Genomic DNA, 13,591 nt, shown 5'->3' on the forward strand with positions numbered 1-13,591 from the left:
TGTTTAAATAAAAAACATTATTACCTGTTGCAAAGGGTTACTATTGACAGCAAAAGTTGCCATTGGAAAGCAAATATTTTAGGTGTACATTTTCGAAATCAGTTGGGCTAAAGTGAATCAACCCTACGTATTTGTTTAGCACAATATAGGATTTAAATATCATAATTCCAGGACAAACATTTACATGCCTGCATGCTTTCTCACCAAAATGGCAGCTATTTGAAACAATGATGGCTCAGAAATTAAACAAAAACGAACTATAAATTCATATACACTACCGGTCAAAAGTTTTAGAACAGCTACTCATTCAAGGGTTTTTCTTAATTTTTACTATTTTCTACATTGTAGAATAATAGTAAAGACATCGAAACTATGAAATAACACATATGGAATCATATAGTAACCAAAGAAGTGTTAAACAAATCAAAAAATATATTTTATATTTGAGATTCTTCAAATAGCCACCCTTTGCCTTGATGACAGCTTTGCACACTCTTGGCATTATCTCAACCTGCTTCATGAGGTAGTCACCTGGAATGCATTTCAATTAACAGGTGTGCCTTTTTAAAAGTTAATTTGTGGAATTTCTTTCCTTCTTTATGCGTTTGAGCAAATCAGTTGTGTTGTGAAGATAGCCCTATTTTGTAAAACTATGGAACTATGGAAGACCCATAGTTACCTCTGCTGCAGAGGATAAGTTCATTAGAGTTACCAGCCTCAGAAATTGGAGCCCAAATAAATGCTTCACAGAGTTCAAGTAACAGACACATCTCAACATCAACTGTTCAGAGGAGACTGTGTGAATCAGGCCTTCATAGTCGAATTGCTGCAAAGAAACCTCTACTAAAGGACACATATAAAAAGAAGAGACTTGCTTGGGCCAAGAAACACGGGCAATGGTACTTAGACCAGTGGAAATGTGTCCTTTGGTCTGGAGTCCAAATTGGAGATTTTTGGTTCCAACTGCAGTGTCTTTGTGAGACGCGGTGTGGGTGAACGGATAATCTCCACATGTGTATTTCCCACCGTAAAGAATGGCGAAGGAGGTGTTATGGTGTGGGGGTGCTTTGCTGGTGACACTGTCTGTGATTTATTTAGAATTCAAGGCATACTTAACCAGCATGGCTACCACAGCATTCAGCAGTGATGCGCCATCCCATCTGGTTTGGGCTTTGTGGGACTATCATTTGTTTTTCAACAGGACAATGACCCAACACACCTCCATGCTGTGTAAGGGCTACTTTACCAAGAAGGAGAGTGATGGAGTGCTTCATCAGTTGACCTGGCCTCCACAATCCCCCAACCTCAACCAAATTGAGATGGTTTGGGATGAGTTGGACCGCAGAGTGAAGCGAAAGCAGCCAACAAGTGCTCAGCATATGTGGGAACTCCTTCAAGACTGTTGAAAAAGCATTCCAGGTGAAGCTGGTTGAGAGAATGCCAAGAGTGTGCAAAGCTGTCATCAAGGCAAAGGGTGGCTATTTGAAGAATCTCAAATCTCAAATATATTTGTATTTGTTTAACACTTTTTTGGTTAAAACATGATTCCACGTGTTATTTCATCGTTTTGATGTCTTCACTATTATTCTACAATGTAGAAAATTGTAAAAATAAAGAAAAACCCTTGAATGTGGAGGTGTTCTAAAACGTTTAACCGGTAGTGTAAATGTCGGTATTGTCTTCCTAATAGATCTACTGCATACCAAATACCACCTCTTAACTTTATATACATATAACATATTAATCAAGTCGGCTTTTGATAGAGTGAGTTATCCTATCATTATCATCAGTTCGGGTATATACAACAATAGTAAAAAGGAAACTTGATAGTATTTTCTTCTAATTTAGAAAACATTAAAATCAAATCTCAGTCGTCTCTTTTGATCAACATACAGATAAATTATATATTTTTTCACAGGTTCTTTCCAAGCTTTATATTTTTTAACATCTTGGAATTAAACTTGAAATACAAAACAAAACCTCTGAGTCTGACCATGTTCAAAGCTTTCTCGCTGGTTGAAATACAGTATAAAAAGTCTTCAGTACTGTGAATTTATTTGAGATATTACCAACAGTGTACCCCTTGGTACATTTATACTGTGCTAAAAATGTCTTTATCCTTAGAAAACAACCAACCTCAATGCATCAAAACCTGCTTTAGCGACTATATTATGTTGATATCTGTGAGAAAAAGTATTCTAATTCTACATTCAGACACAACCCTTCTCTGGCGTTTGGCCAAACACACTTCCATTGAACTGTTACAGTACACACAGTGAGACCTGTTTCTGCTACTAAATCTGCCTGGATAAGGGCTCTTGAGAATCTTCATGGGATTATTTCCCCTTTAGCTCTCCTCATCATCTTCTTATCAGTACATCACTGTGGTTTTCAAGAACAGTCTTCCATCTGAAGAAAAAAAATACAAAGGAGAAAGGGATTAGCAATAGTGTTCTGGCCATGCTGACTCAACCTGGACATATGGTGTTTAGCTCTATTCTTACCGTCCACAATAACACACACTGGCTGCCAGCTTGTGTGAGGTTTCCCCACAATAAGCTAACTGAATAGTCTTGGAAACGCAGACCTAGGAGCAAGAGCACCAGGTCTGGGGAGGATGTTAGATTCTCTTGGACATTTCAAAGCGTAATTATAATTTTTTGAGTGCATACGGCAGTGATGTTACCACATCCCATTTCCGAATCTGTCCCAACTGATGCCGGAACTTCTACAGACTTTTAAGCTGGAGCATTGGTACATTGTGGGAGGCAACCTGTCTGTCTAAAGAGACTACTAACTTAATAATGATACATTAAATGTTTGAAGAGGTGTATTCTGATTTGACAAAATCTGGAAAAACATCTGAAAATACGATCTGAAATCTTCCAGCACACATGGAACTACTCCTATCCAATAAACTTCCAATGTCCCTATTTGCTGGGCACTCACAATTGTAGATTTAACAACAGATATGAATATTGTTTGTCCTACAACGTCAAGTCTATAATTGTTGCTTAAATGATTTGCACGATCTGTTGGATCAAGCTGCGGAATCGAGCAGTAGCAGTTGAAGAGACTCCTTATGCCAGAGTTTCTCTGTCTCATGAATTAAAATAGGGAAGTAAAACCAGGCCAATACAACTGGCTACATATTTAATCATTGACAAAAGGAAAATCGTATGAGGAACCGCGATATTCAACACTGCCTGCACAATTGCACGTCTAATGTGTTTAAGACATCTCAACTGGCATGCTTGTTTGAACATAATATTGCACTTATGATGTAAAGCGCTTTACAAATGACACTTCATGTATGGAAGGAGTGTTTATTGAAAAAGGAAGAGCCCTAACGAGCTTTGTCCATTTTTAAAGAACACTCATGTCTTAGTGGTAAGCCCAAGCGAGCAGCGCTGCCTCCGATGCAGGGCTGGTAAAAGCATCTGTGAAGCGCAGCTCAGGGGTGTGACGTTTATTACCCTCATATTACTGTGCTTTAAGCAGCCCTTTCCTCTCTCTTGTAGTGGACCTAAATAATGCAATTTAAAAGGGAAAAGCACACCAAAAGACTTAAAGCGGTGACAGCTTGAGGAAAGTGATGTGTTGCTACTTGGCAGTCAGACATGACACAATGTCACACCCGAGACATAGAGAGACATCGGGGTGGAAACGGTATGTTTGTTCGAGGCTTTCAAGCGATTTACAGAGTTCTCGTGACATACTGTGCCCATAGTTGGTTACTATCACAAACACTTCATTCACATTTATTGATATTCTGTAATCTCACTATTGAACCATTTTAAGGCCCATGGCACACTGGCAATATTTTAAGCCATATATGACTCAGAAGAGCCTCTGTTTCTATACGAAAAATGCAATACAATACGATGACAACCTTCCGCCATCAACATTTTGGATTAGTACACGTTCTCGCCTAAATCTCACAATCAATGTACACATTATGATAGGACAGCAACCATCACTGCACCATGTACCTAACCACCCAGGCTTCTGTCATCGATGAATCAGTGTGCTGTATGTGTATAAAAAGCTGGATGGAAAAATGGCAAAGGCTTGTTGTGGGAATGTGGGAGGGGGAGACAAACCCAGGGGCTAATTATCCGGCACTGCCGTGGGTCTCTGAGGCATTGCACTCTGGCTGCCTCTATTCAAGCAACATTGCAGAGTTATGTGTAAAAGTAACTACAGTGTGAATGCAAAGGGCTAAAACTAAAAGGGATAGAGGAAGGTGGTGGTGGTTGGAAGGAGTGGGTGGGGATGAAAGTATAGGGTGGGGAAATCAGGCACCTCCATGGTGGTGCCACCGCCACCACAGCCAAAGCCAGGCGAGATGAGATGCCATGTATGCCACCTTTCTCTGTCTGTCTCTCTGCCTGTCTGTCTGAATGTATGTCTGTCTGCCTGCCTGTCTGTCTGATCGGCTTCACCTTGACAGCTGTTTATAGGGACGATAGTGAATATGGTAAGGGTGGGCGAAAGTGTGGCTGACGATCACTTTCGATAAGTTGTGAAGTAACATATCAGGCATTGTAGTGTTCAAACCATCACAATGCTCAAAAATAGAATGTTCAGGAAAGGATTAAGAAATACATTTTTGACACAAGGTTCTCTCAGAAATTGTTGAGACACCATTTTCAATTTGGGCAAACAAATTGGTGGAGCTTCTTCGTTCTGTTTTAAATAACTTCCACCGCCTCCAGTTTGCAATATTACTGCAAATGTTGAAACATACTGATTTACATTTTTGAGTGAGAAAAATCGGTGACGTCTTGACACGTTGTTTTATGAAAGAAAGCCTCATTAAAAAATGTAAAGAACTTTAGCCATTTTTATATTCAAATTAAGATGAAAAGTTCATTAAAGAGGATAAATATTTTATTAGATGCCAAATAAAACAGAGATTTTTTGTGCTTCTCTCAGCATTAAATTCCTTTGAAAGATTAATTAATACATGTAAATTATGCAAAATATGCCCATGCAAATATTTTATGAAGACAATTAAGGGATCCATTAATTACGGTATTTTTTGCTTCACTGACATTCATTCATTTAATTGTAATTTCACTTTAACGGTTTGGATGTTTAATCTCGCAACAAATAACTTTATGTCCCAGCGCAGGGTCGTGTAAACTTGCCGAACACATCGAAGGGCAAGCAGGCGGGAACCAAAGAGGAGATACTGGGAACGATATTTATGTGCACTCCGTCGCCATGGCGTTAAAGTCAGGAGAGAGCTGCAGTCCCAGTAGCACGGCTGCCTGCTAGCTGCTAAAACAGCCAGAGCTCACTCTTGGAACCAATTTAAAAAACACTGCAAAAGCAATTAATAGACACAGATTGTGTTAATATCTCAGAATTAGAGAAGTGTGACAAAAGACAAATATAAATAATGAGTTCTCTGTACAATTATGCTCTTGTAATTTTTGGTCTCTCTTTCTCGCCCTCGGCTGAGTTGTGAGATGAAAATACAACATACATTTCTCTTGGCTTTTATCCATGTGATAGGGTTGGGTGTTTTTTTCCGCGTCTTCTTTGCTTGTGTAATTTATCAACATGATTGTTTTGCCTTTGAGGGTAATTACTGTATACTAGGCTGGTAGCAGAGGAGAGGAGAGCAGAGGAGTCATGGGTGACAGACAAATGGCGATCTAGTTTAACAAAAGCACACATTGTTCCGTGTTAACACGACCTCCTCCTGAGTCTATTCTCCAAGGCCATTATCACTGGCATTGTGAGTCCTAGAAATGACACACTTCATAGCTACACTATAGCATATGATATATTATTGTATCATCGTTATCATATTATTATATATTATTCAACTGTGAGTAAGGCATCTGCTATATAGCCAAATTGTATCTGAACATGAGAGAAAATATGTATCTTTAGTGTCTATGACAATGTACCATGGTAATGGTTGCTACATGGCAATGACAAAGCTATGTTTCTGATCACATACAAAGAAAATGGTAATGCAATATAATAAGGAAGTGTGAAAAGTTAAGCCTCCAGTTAATACAGTATAACAATTAAACTATAAAGTGCTGTTTAATGTAAATCTACAATTTTCCAATTTCAAATTAAGGACACTTAATATACTAATTTAGTATGAAATGGGGGACTATAAATGTTCTCTATCCAGAAGTAAATATTTTTGGTGAAATTATGACATATGGTTGACCTTTTTTGGACAGCAACCCTTTTCACATCTCTCCAAACTTCATAGTGATTTTGTCACGACTTCCGCCGAGGCTGCCTCCCCTCCTTGTTCAGGCAGGTTTCGGCGTTCGTCGTCACCGGCTTACTAGCTACTGCCGATCCCATTCTCATCACTCCACTTGTCATGTCTTGTCTTGTCAATCACACACACCTGGTGCTCATCCCCTAATTAGTCTGTGTATAAGTGTTCCCTCTGTTCCCCTTTTCTTTGTGAGGGATTTCATTGTGAGAGCGAGTAGCTCGGTTGAGCTACTCTTCCATTTGTTATTGCCAAGGTGGAATATTTCCCTTGTGATAGTTTCGTTTTGACGCTTGGTGCGTTTTATTTATGTAAACGGAATCAACTCTGGACTTTGGTGTTTTACCTCCTGCGCCTGACTCCTTCATTCACACCTCATCACAGATTTACTGTGTAATCTTTGTATTTTACAGGGAAAATTGAGACTTCTGTCAGTGATAAAGCGGTGATGATAGGGAGGAGAGGGAAAGGAAGAGAGGGGAGACGCTGTTGGGGATTATTAGAGGAAGACGTTATGATACTTATGAAGAACTGAGAGGTGTCGTGTTCTTGGGTAAACAGACTTCCTCTCGTGGAAGAAGGAGGGGGTGGTGATAACTTCTGAAGACTATCCACCGTCTGGGGCTGCATCCCAAATGGCACTCTCTTCCCTACGTAGTGCACTACTTTTGATGAGGGCCCTATGTGCCCTAGTCAAAAGTAGTGCACTACAAAGGGAATAGAGTGCCATTTGGGATGCAACCCAGACGGTGGATAGTCTTCAGAAGTTATCACCACCCCCTCCTTCCTCCATGAGACCCCACAAGGCAAACAAACAAACAAGCCATTAAAATGCACATACTGTAACAGAGCTTATTCATAAAATAAAGTGGATCTTAAGAGGTAAACAAACAAGTCATATACACTATGCACTTACAGTACACACACGGGTGCATGTACACAGACACGCATGCACGCTTACAAGTGCGTGCACACACACACACACACACACACACACACACACACACACACACACACACACACACACACACACACACACCTACTTGTCACTGAAATTGACTTATACGTGCTGATACTTTCAATGTAGTATTATATCTCTTCTTATTACCCCTTTAACCCTAGTTTACTGTAACAAAAGTTATTGGAATCTTCATTCAGATCCAGGCAGAGAAGACTGTTCATAAAATTAATACTGTTAGTTAAGAATTTAAGAATTAAAATAGGCTTTTTATATAGGAACAGCTCCTGTCTCGTTAAATAGTAGAAAACAAATAATTCAGTCAACAGTCATTCCGGTTATTGACTATGGGGATATCGTCTATATGAATGCAGCTGCCACTGTATTGAAGCCATTTGACGCAGTTTATCATAGCACATTGAGCTTTAATACGGGCGATAGGTTCAGTACACATTTTGTATCAGAAAGTTGGCTGGCCCTCCTTGAAGTCTCGTAGATAGATGTATTTTTTGTATTTGCTTTTCATGTATTGTGTAAATGATGTGTATGTATTGGTTATTATTATTATTTATTATTTGTGTATTCATGCAGGGCTCATCTGCGAAAGAGACCATGGTCTCAGCATGACCCCTGCTTAAATAAAGGTTAAAAACACAAACACACACACACACACACCTTGTATCATTCCCAGCATTAAAAGGTGCAGTCATTTACAGTCTAAAACCATATCTCTCCTTTAACAACACTTATGATTATGATTTATTGATTTATTTTTAGGTTACGCAAAAACCTTCCTGCTTGGAAAAATCTAAACAGTCAATCCAAACTGTTCATGGCATATGTGAGTGCCATACTTCCCTCCCTATAATAAAATACTAATATTATGTCTGGTGAAGGCCATGCGATCTTGACCCAGTGCTGTGCCCCAGATGGCAAGCTGTTAGTTACACTAATGCTCAAATAGAGAAGGAGAAAGGGGGGCAGACAGATGAAGAATGATAAATAGAGAGATGAAGTGAGAGAAGAGCGAGAGAGGGAGTGAAACAGGAAGAGAGAGAGAGAGAGAAAGAGAGTGAGAGAGAGAAAGACAGAGAGAGAGAGAGAGAGAGAGAGAGAGAGAGAGAGAGAGAGAGAGAGAGAGAGAGAGAGAGAGAGAGAGAGAGAGAGAGAGAGAGAGAGAGAGAGAGAGAGAGAGAGAGAGAGATTTATGTTCTCCTCAGGTTCATGTACCTTGTATTGTCCTCTCAGCATCTGTTCTTCCAGCGCTGCGGTCACTCTCCGTCTCTGGGGTCAGTGAGTCTGAGAGAGCAGAGGGATAGAACAGAACTGCTGTTAAACATCCTTCACATGGAGCAGCCACACTAAAAGTTTTCACAGAAAAACTCAATTGGCTGTAAGTGAAAAACAATATTTCACTTGTTTATTTGAAAAAGAATGGATACAATAACACGTTAAATGATTCAACAGTCAGATGCCCTGCTGCACCATGATTTAGCTTACTCTAACTTACAAAATGTAAAGACAATAACTCAATAACACTATGTGAGTTCTTACCACAACACTGTGATTGAGTGTAACTGCAATCTATTGTGTCTTTAGCTAGGGCTCAAAGCAAAGGAGAGGAGGGAAGAGGAGAGGAGAGGAGAGTACAGTCCAGTACAGTACAGTGGAGTACAATGCACTACAGTACAGGACAGTACAGTACAGTACAGCACTATATGATCCCCAAGTAGAAAATGTATTTGCTGCAAACTGTGAAATACATACAGAAAACATATGGATACATGAAAGTTTTTTTTATTTTTTTTATTTTAGACACTATTTTTACTTTACTGCTGCTGTCTGTTTCTCTTATCTCCTCCATTCTTTTTTGTTTCATTGTAAAGTGTGTTGCGATTTTAAATGCACTTTAAATAAAGATTGATTTGATTTTTAAGTAGAGTGTAACATAAACAGTTAATAAAAAACACAACTAACCATTGAGTGAGCGCAGGCCTTCTGAGCATGAGGGCGGTTTAAGGGACTGCTCGGCCTGCTCCCTCCTCTTGGACTCGTACTCCAGAGCTTCCTGAAGTTTCCTCTTAGCCTTCTTCTCCTTCTTCAAGCGCTTCTGGATTATTGCTGAGGGAAAAGAAAGAAAAGGACAAATGTATCAAACTACTTTTATTTAACCCTTTTCTATCCAAGCAAGTCAATTAGGAATAAATTGTTATTTACAAAGACTTGGCAAGTGGCCATTGTGGTAAAAGACAAGAGAAACTTGACAAAACTACAGGGCAGAAACATGTGGCAAACAACAGAGTTGAAACTGAGTTTGCACTTTGCGGAAAATGTAAGATGTTTTTAAGGTAACATTTTGCCTGAAATTCTATCATGGGACACTCGCTCAAAATCATGAATTGATGTCAAAGGGAGATTGAGAACACTTGTGCTGGAAATTACACTTTGCCTGAATTCTTAGCAAATTATATTGAATTCAAAGCAGCAAACTGCTGGAGGGACTTAGAAAATTGTTTTATGTAATTGGCTCATTAAATAATAGAGTATTTTATTAAATTTGCACAGCACTTTATATAACACAAGCGTGTTAACTTAAGTTTTATTTGTGTCACTTTTGTTTAGAATGATGATGAATCATTCATTTCGATAATTCAATATGTATCCATAATTAGCTGATCCCTCGCAGTGGTGGGGGACAATACTAAGTGGTTCATTGGAAGCAGTGGCACAGAAACACACAGCAGTTTTCTTATGTATGTTTGACCATGTTCATTATTTAGATGTGTGTGTTAAAGTGTTTTAATGAGCTCTGAAGCATGCATACCTCTGTCAAACCACAGACACACACACACGCACCCTCTCTCAGTCCGTACCTCTGTTCTTCTGTTCGATAGCGAGCTGTTTCTCTAGGGTCTCCCGGAGCTCTCTTTCCCTGAACAGCTCCATCTTTAGCTCCGTCTTCTCCAGCTGCACCTGCTTCTCCTGGGCCCGCGCGTTGTCAATCGCAACTTTCAGCAGGCCCTGCACACACACACACACACACACACACCAGTTAGTACAAACACACACACACACACAGACACTTGCACAAATGTAAACACAAACACACACCCAAACACACACGAAGACATGTACGAGTACAAATACACACGCGCAAACACACACACACACAAACACACAATTCAGAATTGAATTCAGATTTGAATAGAGAATGCCTCATCAATTCTTGAATTTGAATTGAAGTATTTTTATTTAACCTTTATTTCAACAGGGAGTCATGCTCAGACCCAGGTCTCGCTCACAGATGAGCCCTGCATACACATCAATACACATCAATACAGGAGGCACCTCAGAGGAGGAAGAGGAGGACCATCCTACTCAGTGAATTTCAGAAAAATTTAAAATAGTGAAACATTAAAAAACATATCGTTTTTAGATAAAACTATACTAAATATATTCACATCACCAAATAACTGACTGAAACACACTGTTTAGCAATGGTATACATTAGCCTCAACAGCACTCTAGGGTAGCAAAGCTATTTTCTGTCCTCCTCTGGGAACATTGACTTCAATACAAAACCTAGGAGGCTCATGGTTCTCACCCCCTTCAATAGTAATTATGATTACTTCTGGAGGACATCCTCCAACCTATCAGAGCTCTTGCTGTATGAACTGACATGTTGTCCATCCAATCAAGGATCAGATAATGAATCTATTACTGAAAGCATAAGCTACAGCTAACAAGCACTGCAGTTTATAAAGTGTTGTGAGTAGTTGACTCAAAGAGAAAGACAATAGGTTGAACAGTTTTGACCAAATACATATCTTCAAAAATCAAGGAGAAGCAACAGAGAGAGAGAGAGAGAGAGAGAGAGAGAGAGAGAGAGCTAGCTATATTTCATTGTATTTTTTTCTCCTTCTTAGTTTAACTTTTACTTACTTAGCTAATGCAGCTAATTTATCCTAACGTTACTCAACAACCTGACTCAAAACAGAGAAGAATACTATTTATGTTAGCTAGCTGGCTAAGGCTATCCAACGCTGCAACTCTCCAAGTCAAGGTAAGCCTGCCGGTGTAAATGCTAAACAGCTTGCTCTACACTGTACTGCGTGATTGTTCACATGGATTGTGGGTTTACTAAAGTGTTAGTTCTAGTTTGTTGACTATAACGTTAATATGGTGACAATGATGTAGGCTGTGTAGCAGTTAGCGGTTATGGTATGAAGGTTTGGCTTGGAGAGGTTTTTGCACCTGGTCACAGACAGCTATTGTGTTGTACACTGAAGTCCTCAAGCGAAGGAAAAAAAGTGAGAGGAGGAGAGCACATAGATGTGAGAGGAAATTATACAACGAGTACAGTAATGATGCTGTATGTGGCTGCTATGAAAGTGAACTGTGTGTGAGGCTAATCAGGGGTGTATTCATTCTGCCGGTTTTTTTGCAAAACGTTTCTTAAACGGAAGCAAACGGAATGAAACGGGAAAGGACCTGACTGAATTTGTCAAATAGAAACTCTCATTTTAGTTGCAAAACGGAACTGTTTAGACTAATAATTACATTATTGAATGTGTCACCTTGATTACTCCAATGTGTCTCTTGACCTGTGCAACTACATTATAAACTTTCATTTGTAGGCTAAGTTGTAGCAACCTCATGATGGATATAGGGCAAATTCGAGTATCATGTAGTAGCCTAAACCTATCGATGTTACATTGAGCTGGTTGAATGGAATATGAAGGACAGTCATCCAATATGCTGTAATAGAAATAAGGCCATACTCATTAAAAAAAACAAATCGTCCTCCCTAATCTTAAACAGCACCGACTGCCACTGATTAATATACACTGCACACCTCACTATACACATCCATATACACATCAATATTCACATCAATATTCACATCAATACACAAAAAACTAAACACAATCATAGAAAACAATCACATTTTTCAGTAAAAAGGTCCTCAATCAGCGTTTTAATTGCCCTAAAGGCACCAATTCATCCAACTTTAGAATGCCTTGGAGACCATCCACAAGCAAGGTGCAAAAAAACTAAAATCAAGGATCTCCAGAGTTAGCCACCCCTGAGACCGAGTCTGGTATCTCAAACGTTAACAATGAAGTATGGTACAGTAGAAGTTTATGCAGAAGGGCTATATAAACAAAAAGAGTGCAATGCATCAATCTGACTTTGCTGAAAGCTACTTTATTGTGGGAAAATGTACTGACTATGACTGTGATACAGTGGGGGAAAAAAGTATTTAGTCAGCCACCAATTGTGCAAGTTCTCCCACTTAAAAAGATGAGAGAGGCCTGTAATTTTCATCATAGGTACACGTCAACTATGACAGACAAATTGAGATTTTTTTTCTCCAGAAAATCACATTGTAGGATTTTTTATGAATTTATTTGCAAATTATGGTGGAAAATAAGTATTTGGTCACCTACAAACAAGCAAGATTTCTGGCTCTCACAGACCTGTAACTTCTTCTTTAAGAGGCTCCTCTGTCCTCCACTCGTTACCTGTATTAATGGCACCTGTTTGAACTTGTTCTCAGTATAAAAGACACCTGTCCACAACCTCAAACAGTCACACTCCAAACTCCATTATGGCCAAGACCAAAGAGCTGTCAAAGGACACCAGAAATAAAAATTGTAGACCTGCACCAGGCTGGGAAGACTGAATCTGGAATAGGTAAGCAGCTTGGTTTGAAGAAATCAACTGTGGGAGCAATTATTAGGAAATGGAAGACATACAAGACCACTGATAATCTCCCTCGATCTGGGGCTCCACGCAAGATCTCACCCCGTGGGGTCAAAATGATCACAAGAACGGTGAGCAAAAATCCCAGTACCACATGGGGGGATCTAGTGAATGACCTGCAGAGAGCTGGGACCAAAGTAACAAAGCCTACCATCAGTAACACACTACGCCTCCAGGGACTCAAATCCTGCAGTGCAAGACGTGTCCCCCTGCTTAAGCCAGTACATGTCCAGGCCCATCTGAAGTTTGCTATAGTGCATTTGGATGATCCAGAAGAGGATTGGGAGAATGTCATATGGTCAGATGAAACCAAAATATAACTTTTTGGTAAAAACTCAACTCGTCGTGTTTGGAGGACAAAGAATGCTGAGTTGCATCCAAAGAACACCATACCTACTGTGAAGCATGGGGGTGGAAACATCATGCTTTGGGGCTGTTTTTCTGCAAAGGGACCAGGACGACTGATCCGTGTAAAGGAAAGAATGAATGGGGCCATGTATCATGAGATTTTGAGTGAAAACCTCCTTCCATCATCAAGGGCATTGAAGATTAAACGTGGCTCGGTCTTTCAGCATGACAATGATCCCAAACACACCGCCCGGGCAACGAAG

General features: G+C 39.7%; 1 protein-coding gene across 4 annotated transcripts in view; it reads right to left on the bottom strand.

Moving 5' to 3' along the window:
• Nucleotides 1–1,579: 1,579 nt before the first annotated feature.
• The window catches only part of LOC121536607 (dachshund homolog 1), a 260,659-nt gene continuing 248,647 nt past the window's right edge, over nucleotides 1,580–13,591 (bottom strand). For all 4 annotated transcript variants that reach the window (XM_041844008.1, XM_041844007.2, XM_041844010.2 and 1 more), the window contains 4 exons: nucleotides 10,088–10,235; nucleotides 9,192–9,335; nucleotides 8,445–8,513; nucleotides 1,580–2,409 (listed from right to left, as the gene is read on the bottom strand). In XM_041844008.1, the coding sequence (XP_041699942.1) occupies nucleotides 2,372–2,409; nucleotides 8,445–8,513; nucleotides 9,192–9,335; nucleotides 10,088–10,235 (399 nt within the window). In that variant the 3' untranslated portion in view covers nucleotides 1,580–2,371. The remainder of the gene's footprint in view (nucleotides 2,410–8,444; nucleotides 8,514–9,191; nucleotides 9,336–10,087; nucleotides 10,236–13,591) is intronic.

This window comes from Coregonus clupeaformis, chromosome 23 (genome assembly GCF_020615455.1).
Source record: "Coregonus clupeaformis isolate EN_2021a chromosome 23, ASM2061545v1, whole genome shotgun sequence".
NCBI classification, from domain to species: Eukaryota; Metazoa; Chordata; class Actinopteri; order Salmoniformes; family Salmonidae; genus Coregonus; species Coregonus clupeaformis.